We start from the raw sequence: 18948 nt of genomic DNA, 5'->3' as shown, positions 1-18948 counted from the left end.
ATAGCATGAACTAACATTACAAGTGAAAGCAAAGGGATGGTCCCTCCTTTGTAACTGTACCATTGAAGTATGCAAAAGGAGAAAGGGATTTAGATGTTCTGACAGCACAAAAAACCCCAGGCGATTGGGGTTGTGTGATGGGCAATGGCCTCAGTGCACTGGAAGCTTACCGTCAAGGCTTTTGCAGGAGAGAGGGCGTTTTGACAGCAGGTCAGAGTGGTACTGAATAATAATTTATTTTGAAAATGATAAAGGGAACTTTCCCTAGTTGAAGCACGCACAGAAGCAGGCCTGAAGCTGCTGCTTTGAAAACACAAAGCAAGAGGGTAAGCTTAGGCTATAGGAGACAGATGTGAACTGTGAAGGGCTTTGGGAGTAAAAGCAGACAGGTAAGAGCACCTGAGGATGACAGGAGAGGAAGCCAGCAAGTGAACAAAGCTGGGGAGGGAGACACACCTAATGGTGAGGGGAATACACTCCTGGAACCAGCCACCAGCAGCTGACGTGGATTTTTCCATTGCTTAAGATTTTGTAAATCAGACTGGCTATTTGTTCTAAGATACGTAACTTTTAGAAACACACATTTTACTAACAACAGACACACCGTTCAGAGATGCAAAGCCTGCAGGTGAGGGCTGTCGGCAAATCCTGCTGTGCTACTGGGCATCCTCCCTGAAAGGAGGACGACTACCTCTGTCACGACAGGGGGGCAAGTTTGCTTTGAGTGTATGTCTGCATTCCCCCTGCGTGCCCAGAGGCTGTAACTGTTACATGATGGACAGGCCAGCAGTTTGGACATTTATCACATCTACCGAGGCTGAAAACTTGGGTGCAGTCTTTATCTCAAACAGCAACAGCCTGCTGGCTTTACCGCATATTACAAAGTCACTGTAAAAGATAGCTTTGTACAGTCTGTTTCTTGCTTGCCCTGTCTCCTCTTTTTTTTTTTTTTTTTCCTTTCCCTAAGAAACTGATGTATTGCAAAGCATTCAAGCAGGAAAGTGAGTTCTGTGGAGGACGAGACTTTAGTCATTGCCTTTTAGAAGTACAGGCTGCGGGTTTTGCTCAATTTTTGTCATATACACAATACTAAAAAGGCAGCAAAGGCAAAAAAAAAAACCCAAACCTACAAAACCAAGCAACAACTACCCCATCTAAAAAAAAAAAAAAGCCAGAACAACTGACCACACATAATAATTTTGGATTTAGTTGTTAAATTTATAAATCCTGCAGGTATAATCCTGCCTTTAAAGCACTAGGGATCCAAATAAGCTATTGAAAATGCTTCAGCATTGTGATAGAGGAGATGAGGTATAGAGTTCAAAGGAGACAGCAGCAGAATATTAAATGGTTTGAAAAATCTGTCTTTCTTCCTTAAACTTTCCTTTGCTGGTAAACAGCAGTGGTTGATTTAACAGTAACATTATAGATCCAAATTTACTCATTTTTAATGTGTTCAGAAAGAAAAGCATAACTTGGCAAGGTCAACAAAATCTACATTTATTACCAGTTTTTGTAAATAATTTGCTTCATTTAGATAACGCAACTAGGACTAGGGGAAAAACTGTGGTCTTGCAGGTCAATGGCATAGTGTCCACTGCCAACAGACCCAATCATCTGCCTGACTGAACAATATTACGGAGGCTTCAGGTCCCAGAAAAATTTCCAGTAAATCCACCTATTAAAATAGCTCACTTGAGTCTCACAGTAAATCACAATTTCATTAATTTAGCTCATGCCAACAGTAACGAACTATTTACTGTTTCTATACCAATGAAATAGACTGGTAAGAATTAGAAACTGGGAACCCAAGTTTGGAACTTGTGCGTCAACTATTATGCAGTCATCTTTTTATTAATATTTCTCCTATATTAAACTGACCAGACTGATGTTTTACACATGTTCAAAAAAGGCTGTGGTTTAAGCATACCTGTCTGCTGTTCTTTTAAGCCACCAAAAATAATGTCAGCAGTTCAGCCAGCAATCTGATGACATACTCCATATACCAACTGGACTGTCAGAAGAGGAAAACAAGTCTTTTTATTTTCCATGGTCATTCTCACATGCTGCTGGTATGCGTGTTTTATTTCAAGTCCTTCCAAGCTCCATTTTTCACTCCTGCTTCATATTTCTCTTTAGAGAAGATGATAAATTCTGTAAAACCATCCTTACATCAATAAATCAGCACAGCCATTTCTCCTGAATAACTTATTTTGGTAAACCTTGTAATTCCCGTGGTACTTGGTAAGTATTTTGCCATTGATTTCACTGGTAAGAAAATGACAGTATTTGTACTACTGTGCTTTAACTGAGGGAAACATTAATCAAAATCAAAATGCAAAACAGAAGCTAGGGATTTCCATATTAATTACAGAAACACAGACCATACTAAGTCTGTATGTCAGTTTGCAGGTCTGTATACTGTAGTGGGTAACGTTTCAACTTGTAACTCGGACTTGTCTCTCCCCCAAAATATATTTTGTTTTCCCAAACACTATGTGTAAGAATCTGGGATATACTCTTCCAAATATCTTGTAAGTGTCCAAATTGTAATATCTCAAAGGACATAATGAAAAAAACTCCAAAATGCAGAGAGTTATATAGTTTTATACATGTCCAAGAAAAACAATACAGCATAACAATGAGTATGGTTTTCTACCTAATTAGAACTGTAATTTTTCTTGAATAGGATGGCTGCAACTGATTAAATAATAGTCACGCAGAGTCACTGGACCTGGTGACTACTGGAAATCAATATTCTTTTTATTTCCCTTTGATGGCCTAACTCTGGTTCAACAAAACAAAATTAGTTCAATCATCTCTTCAGAATGCTATGTAAGTTATATGGAAAATTTAAGTGAATAAATCTATGGTGAAAATTTCTCTGTGAATTTTGCACCTGGAACCAGGTCCTAGGAAGTCTGCATGACCATGCTTCATTCAGTGTTATCAAGAGCACCTCTCATCCTTTAATGCCAACACTAAAGTACCACAGCAACACACCAGTACCTCAGCAGCACACTGCATCTGATGAGATCAGATTGTCAGGTGCTAACACCACCACAGGATCATAGGAGGAGGTAGATTCAGACTTGATAGAAGGAAAAAAAAATTTACAATGAGCGTGGTGGAACACTGGCACAGGTTGCCCAGAGGTGGTGGATGCCCCATCCCTGGAAACGTTCAAGGCCAGGTTGGATGGGGCTCTGAGCAACCTGATCTGGTTGGAGATGTCCCTGCTCCTTGCAGGGGGGTTGGACTAGATGGCCTTTAAAGGTCCCTTCCAACCCAAACTGTTCTACGATTCTATTACCTTATTCGTTGTTCTATACATCTCTGATGCCCCTGCTCCACGCTGCCCCCACCACTGGCTGCCATGGTGCCCCTCCCACCCCTTCCTGTTCCCAAAGGGTGGGCAGTGACTCCCATTAGCAGAAAGATAGTTTATGGGAACTCCCCTTTTTCTCGTCCATCAGCAACACTTCATACCATATGGATGCCTTTTCTGGCAGTAGTATTGTTAAAAGGAAATCATTCATCGGGGTGCCAAAACAAAACAAATCAGGGGAGCATTAAAAAAAAATTATTTACAATGTTTGAATCCTATCCGGGACTCGCAAAGCATCTGACGAAAAAGAAAAGTAAATACAGATTTCCAAGCCTTCTGTTTATGATCAACTTAAGGTACTGGCAAAAGTGCATTTTTTCTCTTGTTAAGAAAAGGGACAGAAATGCCAACGGCAAGTTCAGCTTTGCACGGCAGAATTGCTCTCTGTGCTTAGAACACAGCTCAGATTACCCCCATATCCCAGCTTGCTCGTTTATGGTTAAAGTTCAGATGTCATCAAACTACTCAGTACTACACCACTTTCTCTGAAATGCAGGATGAACTGCAATGAAGCATTTTTACATCTCAAAAAGTCCTCTTTTTCCTTTAAAAGAAAATATATTTCCACATTTTCATAAAACATCTTTTGTTGACATTCTGCAAACAACACTATCCAATAAAGTGCCGATTTTTTCTTCCTGTGGAGTAATTTTGTACGTCTGCAGAAAAAAAAAAAGAACAAGAAAAATGTAAAGGCTGTATAAGGAAGAAAAAAATTGATCACATATCTTCTAAAAATATGTACACAATAAAAGACTTCCCTCTCTCCCCCACTTTTTACATTGAAAATTCCTATCTTGTGATTGCAAGACAAAATTGGGACTGAGGAACCAAGCAAATTCTGAAACTGCAAGACATAAAGGAAAGCTAAGACACTGAACGAGAGCAGCACTTCTTGCTCCACATGTTATACACTATGATTTGTCCACTTTTATTCATACGTCTCCCATATTCATATGTCATTGACGTACATGATCAAGATTCATTTAAGTTACTTTAATTTTATCAAGTGAAACATATGCTTTAAGATAGCTATCCAGCATATGGGAATCTGTTAAGAGTACGCATGCCCTAACACAGCTCCTAGCAGCTCATCAACACATTTTTATTTTAGCCGCCCATGCTGGGACTATTTATGTGCTTAAGATTACGAAACTGTTCAGGACTGAAAATTTATTTTTAATTAAATGGATATTTGCCTGAGAAAACAGGAAGCAAAAATGCCTGAATGGTAGGCAGCAATCTGGAATTTATTTTTATGTTCCAACTTCCTGACCATGTTAAGAATCTGAAGACTTCAAATTTGTGATGTCAGAGTGTGACAACTAGAACTTTTTTTAAGTAAAAAAATTATAAAAAAGAAATAATCAAGATTCACTTAAAACAACTTTCCAGTTGTGGTAAAGAAATACAGACCCTAAGTTAATTATGTCCATTGGTATTTCATCAGACAACTAAATAAACTATTCCTTTTCTCTATGCCAGTCACCTCTTTTGGCTACATACCTTTTTAACTTTGGCAGTGTCTGTTAGTTGGGGGAGTTCATCTAGAGAAACCTGTTGGCCTTCTACCTGAGATGCTATATCTTCCAGATTTACAGTTTTTTCTTCGTCCAAAACCAGAACAATGAGTACTGCAGTGTCACTGTCTGAAATGCCAAACTTCTTAAATGCATCTGAAATCTAGGAAAAGATGAAAAATACAGAAATATTATGAGTCACTTTCTCACTACATATAAGCAATCTTTTCAGTTACTGGGTCAAATAAACCAATAGTATAAACTGACACACATTAATGGAATTCTGACAAGCTACAAGAGATAACAGCATATTAGTGTTATTAAAAATAACAGTAACTTCTATTAGTAGCCAGGTAAACCATTAAGTGAATAGGTATATTCAGTTTGGCTGCAGGGATCTTAGCAAGCTTCTCTAGTAAAAAAAGACATTTGTGCAGTAAATCTTACATTGTTATTTGGTGAAAGGTTGAAAATAATTTCTGCATAGAGAGTTCTGGTCTTCATTTTACCTATCTTGTGTAGATGAACCGCTTTGTTGGCTGCCACAAGAATTTGAAAAGGATCCACGATCTGTAAAACACAACAGAAGTTAAACAGAAATTTAACATATTGAACTCTAAAAAAAAAAATACTGACCACTTAATTTTGGTAGTCTAGATCTGCAATCGTAGAAATGAGCAAAACAGTATTCTGCTAGCTACTTTAGTAATTCTTCCTCTTCTAAAGTCAATGTGATTATTTCCTGTATTAGGTAATACCTGACACAAAAATAAGAACTACACTCTCTCAATCAGGTTTCTGAAATCTTTTGAAAAAAAGAATCACATTAATAAATCTTCTGTCAGTAAACTGACAGATTAGATTCTTTTTTTTTCCTCTTTTCCCTAACTCCTGTCTTTGCTAGTTCTAATAGAAAGAACTAGATTCAGAAACTAGTTATGGGTTTAAATGAGAACACAAGCTCCAAACAGTAGATTTTTGACAGCATTAAGCAATTAGTATTACATTTTAGATGGAAGTCAATTTAAATAGCTCCACCAAGTGGGATGGGAAATGAATCAAGACGAGAACTGTTTTGGCCAATCCCGCCAAGGCTCGCTCTTTTACACAGACGAACCCTTACACTTTAGGACACTGTGAGGAAAATCAAAGGGTTTTCAAATTTGCACAGAGAAAGTGAGGTCCGTGTAGAAGCACAAGTCGTTTTTCAGGGAGCTCCCACCAAGAAAGGTTTCCATGCGGACCTCAGAACCTTAACGCGGTGCAAACAGGGCAACACAAGCGTCCACTCACCATTGCGGGGTTTATTAATGCTCCTTCAATGGACCCCTCCATGGCTTTTTTCCTCAGCGCGGCGGCGTTTTTCACGCGGCTGAAGAGCAGCAGCGCCAGGCCGCAGCCGGGGAACAGCTCCAGCTGGTGCCTCGCCTCCATCTCGCACCGACGGCGCAGGCCGGCCCCGGCAGCGCGCAGCAGCACCGGCCCTACGGCGTTTGTCAGAGTAACCATTACAGGCACACGCACCCGCTCTCGTCTCGCATAAAACACAATTTCAACGACACGTAACCATTCACACGCGGTTTCCAACGCTTCCCAGAGGGGAAACCCCAGGCGTGCGGGCCCCAAGGCCGGAGCCAGGCCGCACCGCCCGCCGCCGGCCCGCCGCTCTCCTCCCCCCTTCCCGCCCCGCAGCGGCCACGCCGACCGGAGCCGCCGACCGCGCCTCGCTCCTCCCGCCCGCCCTCCCGGCCGGCGCCATGCTTCCAGCGCCCTCACCGCCGGTCGCCTACCGCTTCCTCCGCGACCCCGCGATGCCGGGCCCCTCCTCTCCGCGCCCAGCCCTCCCCGGAAGGGCGGCCCTTTCCCGGCCAGCGCGGCGGCGGCATGGAGCGGTCGCGGGCCTACGGCTTCTCCGCCGCCATGAGCGGCACTTTCCTGCTGTCGTGCCTGCTCTTCGCGGCGATCAACCGCCACCAGCGCGGGCCCTACATGGACGAGGCTTTCCACGTCCCTCAGGCGCAGGCCTACTGCCACGGCCGCTTCCTCCAGGTGCTGCGCCCAGCCGGCCGGCTCGCCTTCCCCAGTCAGGATCGGTGATTTCTGTAAACACCCGCTTTGAAAAGGGATGCATTTGTGATCGTTGTTGTCCAAAACGCCCGTGTCTGCTTTCCGTTACATGGAAGTGCAGTAGTGCACCGACCAGGATACAAAGCACTCAGCAGTTTCCGTAATAATGCCTGAAACTCACCGAACATCCAAGCTAACGCACTGGGGCGTGGGTGGGAATGGTCTGTGGTTACCTGTTGCGTGTCTCTGGTCCTTAACCCTGTTTCTCTCTCCGCTTTCCAGTGGGACCCCATGATCACCACACTGCCGGGCTTGTACCTGGTCTCGGTGGGAGCGGTGAAGCCGGCGGCGTGGCTCTTCGGGTGGACGGGGAGCGTGGTGTGCTCTGTGGGAATGCTCAGGTTTATTAACCTCCTTTTCAGTGCTGGGAACTTCTATTTACTGTATTTACTTCAGTTCAAGATCCATCAGAAGAATAAGGTAGGGTGAAAGTAGAATAATTTTATGCGTTCGTACAAGTAATTTTGATGGTTCTGTGTATGTTCACTTCACTACATATGTGAGCTGTCCTCAGTTCTATATAACTGCAACTACTACTACCAGTTTGGCCAAGGTGGCACATTTCTTTTGTCTGAAAAAAAATATTTTTTTCTCTCTTAGGGTGCAGTCCTCTAAAAATTTACTCTTGTGCATAACTAAAAGTAGTCCCATTGAAATAAAGTTAGTACAGATATAGACTTACTATCCAAAGGTCTAAATGCTCATCTAGTTGCAGTTGCTTAAGACTCTCCACAAAACTTCAACCACTGAATCCTGAGTGAAGCCCTGTGAGCTACATTTGAACTAAAATGTGTTCTTTAGAAAGATTCCAGGTTTATTGGGGATGGATTCAGGTTGGAAGGGACTTAGCAGGTCTGTAGTCCACCTTCCATCTCAGAGCAGGGCAGCCCTGAGATCAGATCAGGTTGCTTATGGTTAGGGCCTGGAAAACTCTCCGAGGATGCAGAGTGACTGCACAGCCTCTCTGGGCAGTCTGGTCTCATGGTGAAAAAGGTTTTTCACACATCCAGTCTGAACCTCTCATTTCAAGTTTATGCCTGTTATCTCTTGTCCTCTCACCATGTACCACTTGGAGGAGTTTGGCTTCCTTTACCTTTTGACATCCTCACAGGTGTTGGTAGGCTGCTGTTCAGTCCCCCAGGCCATCTATTTTCCAGGCTGAATAAGGTCAGCTTCCTTAGCCTCTACTCTCAGGGCAGGTGCTTCTGTCCTCAGCTGTCTTGCTGGCCCTCTGCCATTGCTCCAGTTTACTAGTGCCTTTTTTTATGTATCACAGGGCACAAAACTGGACCTAGTATTCTAGGTGCAGCCTGACGGAGTGAAGTGGGATTATGACTTCCCTTGATCTGCTGCTTTACTCTTGTTAATGCAGCCCAGAAGGCTCTTGCTATTCCTTAGTGACAGGACATGCTGACAGCTCATGTTCACCTTGCTATCTGCGGAGACCCCCAGGTGCCTTTCCACAGAGCAGCAGCTCCTCAGCTACTTCATGCCCAGCCTATATCATTGTGGGGATTTCTTCCTTTCCACTTGCATTTGTTCGTGTTGAATTTTGTAATATTTCTGTTGCCCTGTTCCTCCAGCCTGTCTAGGTCACTCTGGATGGCAGCTCTGCTCTTCAGCCTGTTGCCTGGTCACCCCAGTTTAGTGTCATCTGCAGACTTGATGAGGCTGTACTCTCGCTGGCCTATTCAAAACCTTTAACTTTAGTGGAAGTTCTTTAGTTTTGTTCTTAACCATAAGAATATATTTTTTTCTTCTCGGGTAACTGAAGGATTCCTTTAGTAAAAAGAAAATTTCTTTGGATTTATTTACTTAGAGGAGACACTTCATGTTTAAGCACATGATAAGACTACAGAATTGGGTCAAATTCAATAAATTGTTTCCACTTTTGGAGCACTTTTAATTTTATGCTTGGAGATGGAAATAGAAATGTAAGAAAACAAAAGATTTCATGGCAGTAGTCTAAGCATTAGAAAGTGTAGTTGTATTGTTGGCACTTCTTTGAACTCGGCATTTTCTCTATTCCTCTTCTGTAAGGTGGTGGCTGGCTGTTTCACCCCACGCTGCGTCATTCAGAAACAGCATCCAACGTTTGTTAATGTTATGAATTACGTTGCATTGAGTAGTGAGTGGGATAATTGAGAGGAGTTTTTAACTGCATGTTCTGCTACTTTCTTTAAAGTTTCATTTCTAACTCATGAGTTATAATGAAGATAAACAATAAAAGCAGCACCAAAGATTAGAAGCTTGGAACTGTCCGCTCTGTGGACTGGCTTCAAAATAGGCAATAGTATAAGCATAGAATGATGTGTTCTGCTGTCTCACAAATAAACCGAACCTGATGATGAGATTGCAGAGGCATAAAACATTGAATTTTTTTTTCCTTTTATTTTGCCCGTTAGTGCAGCTCTTTTATTCTACCTATGGCAGCAATTAAACTCCTATAGTGATTTTAATGCCACAAATATGTGAACACTTGACATGTGAAAGAAGTCGCTGTATTTTCATTGCCGTATTTTTAACTCACCTGCAATAATGTTCTGTACTTTCATTGGTCTTGTAACATTGTATAGTCTGACATTCTGTATTAACGTAGCAGGAGGTTAACAAAAATATAGCATATGTGCTTCTGCAGTAGTGGAACCAAAGAGCATAAGAGATGTTATATTGTGTTAATGGAATTCTTAAGAATTACACTCTCTGGTGTTTTTTGTTTGGTTGGTTTTTTTTTAATTGAACATTGCTAACCACATTTTTCTGCTTCTTCTCTAGGCTGTGTCTGATTTCCAGAGAATCTTGTCTACGTTAACTCTTGCAATGTTTCCCACCCTTTATTTTTTTACATTCCTTTATTATACAGACCCAGGATCAGTATTTTTTACTCTCTTTGCCTATTTAATGTGCCTTTATGGTAACCATAAAACTTCAGCTCTGCTTGGATTTTGTGGCTTCATGTTTCGTCAGACGAATATTGTGTGGACAGTTTTTTGTGCTGGAAATGTTGTTGCAGAGAAGCTAAGTGAAGCCTGGAAGACAAAGTTACAGAAAAAGAAAGACGGAAAGATTTCTTCCAGGAAAGGATCATTTTCAGATTTGATCAGAATATTGCAGTTTCTTGTTGAATATCTCACATCAGCTAAAAACTTAGTTACACTTACTGCATTAACTTGGCCATACATCATATTAGTAACTGTGTTCTTTGTTTTTGTCATCATCAATGGCGGGATAGTTGTTGGTGACAGAAGTAGCCACGAAGCCTGTTTGCATTTTCCTCAGCTGTTCTATTTTCTGTCCTTTACTGTCTTTTTTTCATTCCCTCATTTATTGACCCCTACAAAAATCAGGGAATTCCTTCTGTCATTACGAAAGCACCCTGTGCAGTACAGCTTAATTGCTGTCATCTCTTTGTTCCTAATTTGGAAATTTACCTATGTTCATAAGTATTTGCTAGCAGATAACAGACATTATACGTTCTATGTCTGGAGGAAAGTCTTCCAAAGACACGAGTTTGTAAAATATGTGTTAGTTCCAGCCTATATATTTGCTGGCTGGAGTTTCACTGATACACTAAAATCAAAATCGATATTCTGGATCTTAATGTTTTTTGTATGTTTATTAGCAGTCACAGTTCCTCAAAAATTGCTAGAATTTCGTTACTTTATTTTGCCATTCTTAATATATAGGCTCAATATTCCGTTTCCATCTCTATATAGACAACTTCTGGAGCTGACTTTTTATATTGTTGTGAATGCAGTAACTTTTTACGTTTTCCTAAACAGAACATTCCAATGGCCAAATAGTGATGAAATGCAGAGGTTTATGTGGTGACTTTTTCTTCTTTTTTTTTTTTTTTATACTTTCATACCCGTAGGAAAACTCAGTTCTGTTTCAGGACTGTGGACTCTGGAATGGAGCAATATGTTTTGCTTTATGTAAGGACTCTTTTCTCCAGTTGGAATTGGGGAAGTAAGCTGTTTGCTTATTTCTTGGAACTGAATGTGAGATCTGATCTGTTGTAATGTGAAGAAATTCCATGTATTGAATTTATGTGCTCCTGGAATTAATGAATTCAATATGAGGGGAAATTTGAAAACACCTTTCTGTAATTAATGTGAAATAAGGGAGATGTTTACAGTCATTTTTCATTATAATAAAATATTATATAATATACCATTGAACGTATGACAGTTTATGTTTCAGAGGTTTCTCTTTGAAACAAAGTATTTAAATGTTTAACCTTTTTGTTACCTCTGGGTGCATATTTACTCCTTGGATCAGGCCACTTCCATCTAGGTCTGCTAGCGGTCAAGGGATGAACCGTTGCTAAAATGCAACGTTTTCAAAACCTGCTTTCCATGGAATTTTCATAATTTTTTTTTGTCAATAAATGCTTTCATTAGTTTTGCAATCAGAATGTAGGCTCTAAAATCATTAGAGCATTTTGAAAATTTTATTTCAAACTGATACTTAGAAAATACAGTGGAGGCTATGGGCATGTACCTTCTTTGGGGGAATAAATGTTATTGTATAACAAAGGATAAATTGCAGTTGATAATATGACCTATTAGAAAGGGAGTAATTTATTTATGTCAAACTGAAAGACGTCATTACACAGTGGAATGCAGTCTAATGAATACCCTTTTAAATAGTCAGGCTTTTATGTCCTGAGGTTCTGTGTTTGCAGGTTTGTATTGAAGTGGGATATGAGTGCACTCCCAAGTGGAACTGAGTGTTTCCAAGATCTTTGATTTGTAATCTTGAAGAAATACTAGTGGCATTACTAAATTGTTCTTTTAAATGTTTTTTTTGTATATATGTGTATACAAATCTAATGGATCTAGGGAGTATGTATTTTGTTTTACAAAGGTAAAATACAATGTATGTATGGATATATTTTTTTAAAAGCATCCAGTGCATTATCATCAGAATAAAAGAAGACTGTAGCGGTTCCTGTCAGTAAATTACTTTAATTACACTGAAAAATATTTGATAGCTTAAAGTTAACTTTTAAGCAGTTTTATAAATGTAACTGAATTACATGGCAGGGAAGTATCCGAAACTTCACATACTGTGTAGCATCTTTAAGTTCTTTCTTATTCTGTAATGAAAATACTGCAGCCAAATCTATGCAAACATATCGTCTTATTGCTGCTCCAGTCGCTCTGAAATGGAATTGTTTCTCAAAAGGTCAGTACTGTGGAGCTTACTCGCATCAGTACTGTTATTTTTTTCCTTTTACAGTATACAGATCAATGTCCTGGCTCTGATCGCTTCCCTGTACTAGGACTGTGAAGAGTGTCATTGACTTGGATTCTCCAGTCCAATGTTTTTGCAGTCGTATTTCTTCTAAGGAAACCTTAAATCCACTCTTCAATGAGTAGTTTTATTTGTATTGAATTTAAGACGTTTGCCGGGTCACTGTTTGCTTCTCAACCTATTGCTAGCGTGGTAATTTGTTGATAATGTGTGTACAATAGGGAAGGTCATTTTCCATCACTCCCTGTTTGCTTATGTGTAAGTTGAAGTGGCAAGAGAAACCCCAAATGGGTTGCATCTTAAGAATTCAGTGTGGTTCTTACAGAATCTGGGATGTCTTGTGTTGTGATGTCAGTGTGACAGATTTGGGGAGGGAAGTCTTGCATGCCTTCTGCTTCCACTTTTGTTTTTGTATGCCATGCCAGTAAACATGTACACAAGGTAAAGAGCATATGTGTGTTTAGTACAACTTCATTTGTGTCCTCAAATTTTAGTACTGAGTGAGTTCAAATGGTAACATGGGAAGGGATGGGGCTCTGGCTGGAATTCCGAATTGTCTTCTAGATCTGTTGGGTTTTTTTTTGTTTTATTTTTCTGGTTTTGTGTCAGGGAGCAGGTGTTCATTCACCTGACAAGATGCAAAAATGCCTGTGCTTATGTAGTCCACAAGTGTTTTGTTTTGTTTTGTCCAGCATATCTATTGATGCTGGTACCTGAATGCCTTTGATTATCAACACTGTTAAGAAACAGTGGTTATGCTTCCTACATATTCTTAACAGAGATAGCAGCCATGTTTCAAGTGAAGAGAACCGAGTTTAAATATATAACATTTTAATGCATTTCCTTTGTAAAGGAAAGTGAATGCAAGAAGTCCCCCAAAATTTAAAGCACCATGTCTTCTAATGAGTGTCTCAAGACACTAGAAAAATTAAGTATAGAGAGATGTCTGTAAACTGTTGGGGTTTTTTTAACCAATATTATAAGATGGCGTAATATTTTATCATGGGATTTATCAGTATACTTATATATTTTAATTTAGGAGTACAATTATTCTTAACATATTTTGCTAATTTAAAAGCAGGCTGAGCTGATATAAATTTAAATTAAAGAGGAAAATCCATGAATTACTGAAACTTGAAAGGTGAATTTATTTTTAGAGTAAAGCTACATTTTCACTTTGCTGAACCACAGGGAGTTTGAGGTAATATTCAACGTTAGCCTGATTCAGTCTCAGAAATCAAGATGATTGTAATTGTATCATAATTAGTCATAAAGAGAGGTCTCCAAATTCCATCAACATTTCTTAGAAATTTGACAAATATCAGTAGCAGTAGCGTTGTTTAGATATAAGAATTAGTTAAGCATACTTTATAATCTTGCAGCAAATATCTTTTGGAAAACTGATTTTAGTATTTTGCTCCTGAAATATTTCCATTGTGGTTGTTTGTAATTTGTTAGCTCTTTGTCTTAAAGACATGCAGAAAGCACCGTGTTTATCCTGTTTTATGTTGCCAAGGTCTTCTAGTTTCAGTAGAACCATAATTGCTTACTTTAGGTTAATTCCTCAGCAGGTGTCATTTGGCAATGAAATGACTTACAACAGCATTAAAATGATAATTTGTTGTAAATGTTAATAATCAGCTATCCATTTAGGAAAAAAAAAAACAAAAACCGCAGTAATTTGTTGAAATGTCCAAGATGAAAATAAAAATAGCATAGCTAACATTTTTGTAATCACTGTTTAAAAATAAAGGCTCGTGTTCAATTTTTCTCAGACAGAAAGATTATAATGATGATGATGATGATTTTTCAATAACTGTCAGAATGATAGAGAGCTGAACAGCCTCAACATGGCTGAATTGTTTTGAGGTGTGAAAATAAAAGACAAATAATTGAACACTCTCTGTTTTTCTTTTGGTTACAAAGAGGTGGTTATTTGAGGAGACAGGAAGTTTGTTTGAAAATCTTGTGTGCTGTGAACGGTATTTTCTGTTATTTGTAAGCATTTTGCATTTCATTCCTTTTACGTTCTTTGACAACACATGTTCGTGTTCAAAATTAGCATGAATTTTACATTATATGCAATATGTGCATGCTGAAATACTCTTTTATCTGTGGCTAGATGGATTGCTTCTATTAAAAATACTCTAGGAAAAAGTGTTCTATCGTCTCTGGGGTCAGACAGTTGATTTTTGTCCTGTTTATACAGGTCTGATTTTTTTTTTTTCACAAGGTGGCAGTCTTGTGCCATCTTGTTGAGGTGACCCACTGATGCATCTCCGTGAGACAGAGATGCTAACCTAGCTGGGAACGTGTAGCCAAAATGCCTGTAATTTGTGAGGTTTTGTGCTTAATCTCAGAATATGCTCAGGGCCTCATGCTGTTCCTTCAGCTACAGGGATAGGTGGGTTATGAGAAGCAGAAGCAAGAGGAAAAAGATTTGTGCAGATAATTGCCATCACAGTGCTGCCATAGCTGGGAGTGTGCAATGCTACCAGGAGCAGAAATGAGTGAGGTGCGTTTGGGGGTTTTGCGGCACCGCTGTATTTAGCAGTGCCCCGTGGCTTGCTAAAGTATGTGGTGATACAGGAGAGTTGTTTGCCATGCACGAGTGGAAATGTCTTCTCTGGCTGGAAGGAGAAGCTGGTTGTGGCTAGAGCTGGCCTGATCACTGTGAGAGTGATCTTACCGAAACTTGGGAGCTAGTTGGTTTATTGAAAGATGTTTTGGTGCTTCACTGTGGACCTGTAAATAAAAACTGTTCTTACTGTGTTCAGGAAATGTTGTGAGCTTACTTGAATTGCAGCTGTGTGTCAGTAGTAGGGAATGGGTTGCTTTCATTTTCATGTTATTAATTGCCCAGATACTCTAGTATTTTTATAAAGCAGAGATTGTCATATCTTAAAAAATAAACACTTTTAAAACAATGTCTTCCCGTGTGCTTTATGGTCTTCTCTGGTTTTAAGTAGATGTAAATTAATACCCCATGCATTTGATTCAAATTGATACAAACTCATTAATAGTAGCAGTGTATGTCTTTTCAAAGATGTAATTGCAAAAGTTCATGTCCTTAGCTACATTCAGATCTTCTCTAATGAGATTACATTTCCACGTTTTCCTATTAACCCTCCTAAAAGTATTGTCATAGAAATAATCTTGTGAATATACAATGCAAAAGGAATGGTTATGGTGATTATCGCTGACAAGAGTCTCTAATTTTAGGGCACCGCTTCAGACCTGCAGGTTTAATACAGGTAAATGATGCTGTGTTTTCCTGCGTTCCCATCAAGGCTCAAACAAAGCCTTGCCTGGATGAATTGAAATTTAAATGAAAAGCTTCAAAAGAACAATGGAGACGCAGTCAGGAGCATCACCGACTTCAGAGATAGTGCTTCACCCCCTAGGTCAGTGCTGAGCAAATGCCACAACATTGTTAGTGAGTGGGAGTAAGCACATCATAACTACAGCCTGGCGAAGAGCAGTGTGGGTGGTTTATACCTCCTGTTTTCTTTGTTCCTTATAGAATTCCTTACTTGCCGCTCTGTGCACTCCTGTGCTGCTATAGCACTATACACTTTTCATTACCGAGAGGATTATTGTATGCTAGTAGTCCATGGAGAGAGTTGTGAAGGTAGGAATTCATCTGCCTTCTAGTGTCATCTACTTTTTAGAGCACACCCTGTTTGTGCAGGGCACTGATGTGAGCAGAGGAAGCCTTACATCCAAGATTTAGGGCAGAATGACCCATGTTTGAGCTGATTTTCCTGGCAACCAGTCTACTAGCTAAATTTGAAAAGTTTCAGCCCGATACAATGTGTTAACTTGATTTAAAGTCTCAAGAAGTCTTGTGGAATAACCTTCCCTGTCCAGGTCCAATGTCCCAGGAAAAGAACTAGGAACATGTCAAAGCCAGTGGAATTTATTTGCTGGCTGTAGTAAAGAGCTGTACGTATCCTTGCTAAAAATGTACTGGTGCACATTTGCTTCCATAACAGTGAGTTTTGTTCAATTAATTATTACTAAGATGGAATTTTATGCATTCTTTTCTGAAACAGAGGAGAATGATAGTTTGCTTAAAACCAAGAAGAAATTAAGTGCTTGCACTTTTCTGAAGAAGAAAATATATCTGGGATTTTGGAGCCATCTGTTGTCTGAGAAGAGCTTTAAGTTTGCCTACAGGATAAATACTAGTAATTTCCCTCCACTCCTCTACTCCTTATGAAATATACACTGCTTAAATTTTGGAGGGGGTGGAAGAAGGGGTAGCATTACAACGGCCTGATCCAGCTGTTTGCCTGACAGGAGGCAACGAAACTTTATCTGCAAACTTCCACTGAGGAGGGAATTAGTTTCCACGTTATGTAAGTGAATCCTGTAGAGTTTAATATTTTGTAGCTGAAATGGAGCACATCTTCTGAAAATACACTCTAACGCCATCAAGTAGTGATGAATTTGCCATATCTTTTGACAAGCTTTTCCACAGATTAATTACTTTTGGGAGACTTCTTTCTCTAGTTATGAGCTTTATGTTACCTCTGTGCAAAGACTATCCTCCTCATTTTCCTCTTCTACTTGTTCAGATACACACGATTTATACTGGTATGTGCAGAGCACAACCCGATAGCCTCTTAACCTACTGACCTACAGAGACATGAAGACGCTTGTGCTCCAGATTGTTTTTCTCTGGCTTTTTTTTCACCATGTAAAGAAGTAGGATCACTAGAACTGAAGACTGCACAACACTTTTGAGCTCTTCTTTTTTTATAAGGAAGAATTATCATCTACCGAGACCTGTGTACCTTGCTCCGTTTAGCCAAAACAAGCTCTGTGGCACCTTGTATGGATACCCTTAGTTTGAAGAGCGTGCTAGCTACCTTGTAGGTGAAGCATCACTTTTTGACTTGTCACACTAATGGAAAAAATCAGTCCAAAGTAAATATATTAACAATTCCTGTAAGAGCTGCTTTCATCTTTGTCAGTGAAGTGGCTGGAGACAAACCTCAGTTTGTAGGAACAACCAGCGAGAAGCAAGCAGAGTTAGGGCATGTGGAGTTTCAGTTTGGCTGAGCGGTTTATGATTTGGCTGTTTCCTGTAGGGCTCCTTGAGGTTAAATGCTTATGGAGGTAAATTTAATGATTGAGTCCTGTCTTGATCTGTAAAGGCAGGGCTAAGTTGAGTAGCTTGCTGTTGTATTGAGAAGTTGCCTGTGTTGGCACTGAGACACAACTTCTGTGTGGAGTTCGAGCACAATAACACCTTTTCTGTCTGGTTTGAAACGGAGGTATTCAGACTATGAGAATGGGGTGGCTCTGAAAGGAGGCTCTCTTTCCTTTTGCTCAGGTTGACTAAACCAAATTGCAGTTGACCTGATAGGCCTCTAAGGACTCTCTAATCCATGGGATCAGTCCACTTGGGGGGTAGACGGCTTTAGGCTTTGTTTTAATAAGCCACCAGGTCAGCTGACTTTGCAGGAAGCTTTTGATTTCTAAAAACAAATGAACTCCAGCACCACCACCACCAAAATTGGTGGGCACATTCCTGTGCACTTCGAATCCTAGCTTTATAATTAAAACTTTGTGAATAAAGAGTCTTTCTGGAAAACAAATGTCAATCCTACTAGCAATTAAGGCTTCTGTAAACCTTAGCGTATAATTATGGCAAAGATCAGTTAATCTAAGTTGTTTGTGACTGAATCTGAGTCAAAGATGTTAAACACCTGCAAGGATTCTACCTTGCTATTTAAGTCACACATAATAGAGTACATGTTGCTCTTGAATTTTCTTGCCCATCATTTTGTCAGAGAATAAGCAAACAAACAATAAAAGACTTTAAAGTCAGTTATAACGTCTTGTTAGTCTGCAGTTACTTGGCAAAAAACTGACATATCAAAATCAGCCTGTAGTCAACACCTTTCCTCTAGTGAAGAGTTTTAAAAGATTTCTGGTAATTTTTGCTTTGATGGATCTCAGAATAAATATTCTTTAGCCCTTTTTGTATTTTCTTTCACAGTGCAAAATCCTCTTTCTTGGACTTGGCTTTTTTTGGCTCTTAGATGAAAAATTTATTTGAGCATCTTTTTTATTAAGTTAAAGAAGTGCCTACCTTTAGATGAGTAGTGAGTGGATTAAATGGACTTATACTCTGCAGTCAAAATGCAGACAACGGTTCATGTGGACAGAATACATTTAACACTTTATTTTCTCATTAAACCTAGCATAAAGTAAGCAGGATAATTTGGTGTCATATTTAACTTTTCATGTTACTCTGCGAGTGTATAGATATTGACAATCTCTTTGGTGCTTTGGACATATACTTCCAAGGCAGAGTTCAAGAAGGTAATTACAATCCAACTCTTTTCCATTACTCTCACACCAAGTTAATTGAAATTGTGGTAAGTAGAACTTCATGAGGTGGATCTGTTTTCATTTCAATACTGCGTTCTCCAAGGACACTATCTAGAAGATCTAAATCAACAGGAACTACACACTAAAGAAATAATAATGCCTTCTTGAAACACTTCACCTGCATGCTCTCAATCTTGCCACCTGAAAGAGCAGGTGTAAAGACCTTAAAGATTTTTGGATTCAGTATATTCAGTAGAATGCATAATGATAAAAAAATAAAATAAAAGTCACAGCAGTGACTACTTTTTT

At 39.5% G+C, this 18948-nt stretch overlaps 2 protein-coding genes across 3 annotated transcripts; one reads left to right on the top strand and one right to left on the bottom strand.

Annotated features, from left to right (window-relative positions):
* Window positions 1-1479: 1479 nt before the first annotated feature.
* TPRKB (TP53RK binding protein) lies at window positions 1480-6833 on the bottom strand. 2 transcript variants are annotated; one of them, XM_086746891.1, is made up of 5 exons: window positions 6699-6833; window positions 6202-6392; window positions 5356-5478; window positions 4895-5071; window positions 1480-4047 (listed from the first exon to the last, which is right to left on the bottom strand). In XM_086746891.1, the coding sequence occupies exons 2-5, from the start codon at window positions 6340-6342 to the stop codon at window positions 3961-3963; spliced, it is 528 nt and encodes a 175-aa protein (XP_086603017.1). In that variant the 5' UTR covers window positions 6343-6392; window positions 6699-6833; the 3' UTR covers window positions 1480-3960. The 2 variants fall into 2 exon arrangements, with proteins under 2 accessions (XP_086603017.1, XP_010119857.2); XM_010121555.2 differs by lacking the exon at window positions 6699-6833 and having other exon boundaries at window positions 6202-6554.
* On the top strand, window positions 6793-11094 carry ALG10 (ALG10 alpha-1,2-glucosyltransferase). Its single transcript, XM_010124914.2, has 3 exons — window positions 6793-6957; window positions 7258-7455; window positions 9811-11094. The coding sequence occupies exons 1-3, from the start codon at window positions 6793-6795 to the stop codon at window positions 10864-10866; spliced, it is 1419 nt and encodes a 472-aa protein (XP_010123216.2). The 3' UTR covers window positions 10867-11094.
* The last annotated feature ends 7854 nt before the right edge of the window (window positions 11095-18948 follow it).

The sequence above is a fragment of the Chlamydotis macqueenii genome, chromosome 1 (genome assembly GCF_036417535.1).
Source record: "Chlamydotis macqueenii isolate bChlMac1 chromosome 1, bChlMac1.mat, whole genome shotgun sequence".
NCBI lineage: Eukaryota > Metazoa > Chordata > Aves > Otidiformes > Otididae > Chlamydotis > Chlamydotis macqueenii.
The sequence above is the reverse complement of the archived record's forward strand: the minus strand, read 5'-3'. Positions and strand labels throughout refer to the sequence as shown.

Bases quoted from the DNA above. Each gene is read 5' to 3' on its own strand.
- ALG10 (XM_010124914.2), top strand. From the start codon at position 6,793: ATGGAGCGGTCGCGGGCCTACGGCTTCTCCGCCGCCATGAGCGGCACT. The intron at 6,958-7,257 runs GTGCTGCGCCCA...TCCGCTTTCCAG, and splicing joins GCCACGGCCGCTTCCTCCAG to TGGGACCCCATGATCACCAC. The intron at 7,456-9,810 runs GTAGGGTGAAAG...CTTCTTCTCTAG, and splicing joins AGATCCATCAGAAGAATAAG to GCTGTGTCTGATTTCCAGAG.
- TPRKB (XM_010121555.2), bottom strand. From the start codon at position 6,417: ATGGTTACTCTGACAAACGCCGTAGGGCCGGTGCTGCTGCGCGCTGCC. The intron at 5,072-5,355 runs GTAAGATTTACT...ATCTTTTCCTAG, and splicing joins ACCTTTCACCAAATAACAAT to ATTTCAGATGCATTTAAGAA. The intron at 4,048-4,894 runs GTATGTAGCCAA...TTTTTTCTGCAG, and splicing joins ACACTGCCAAAGTTAAAAAG to ACGTACAAAATTACTCCACA.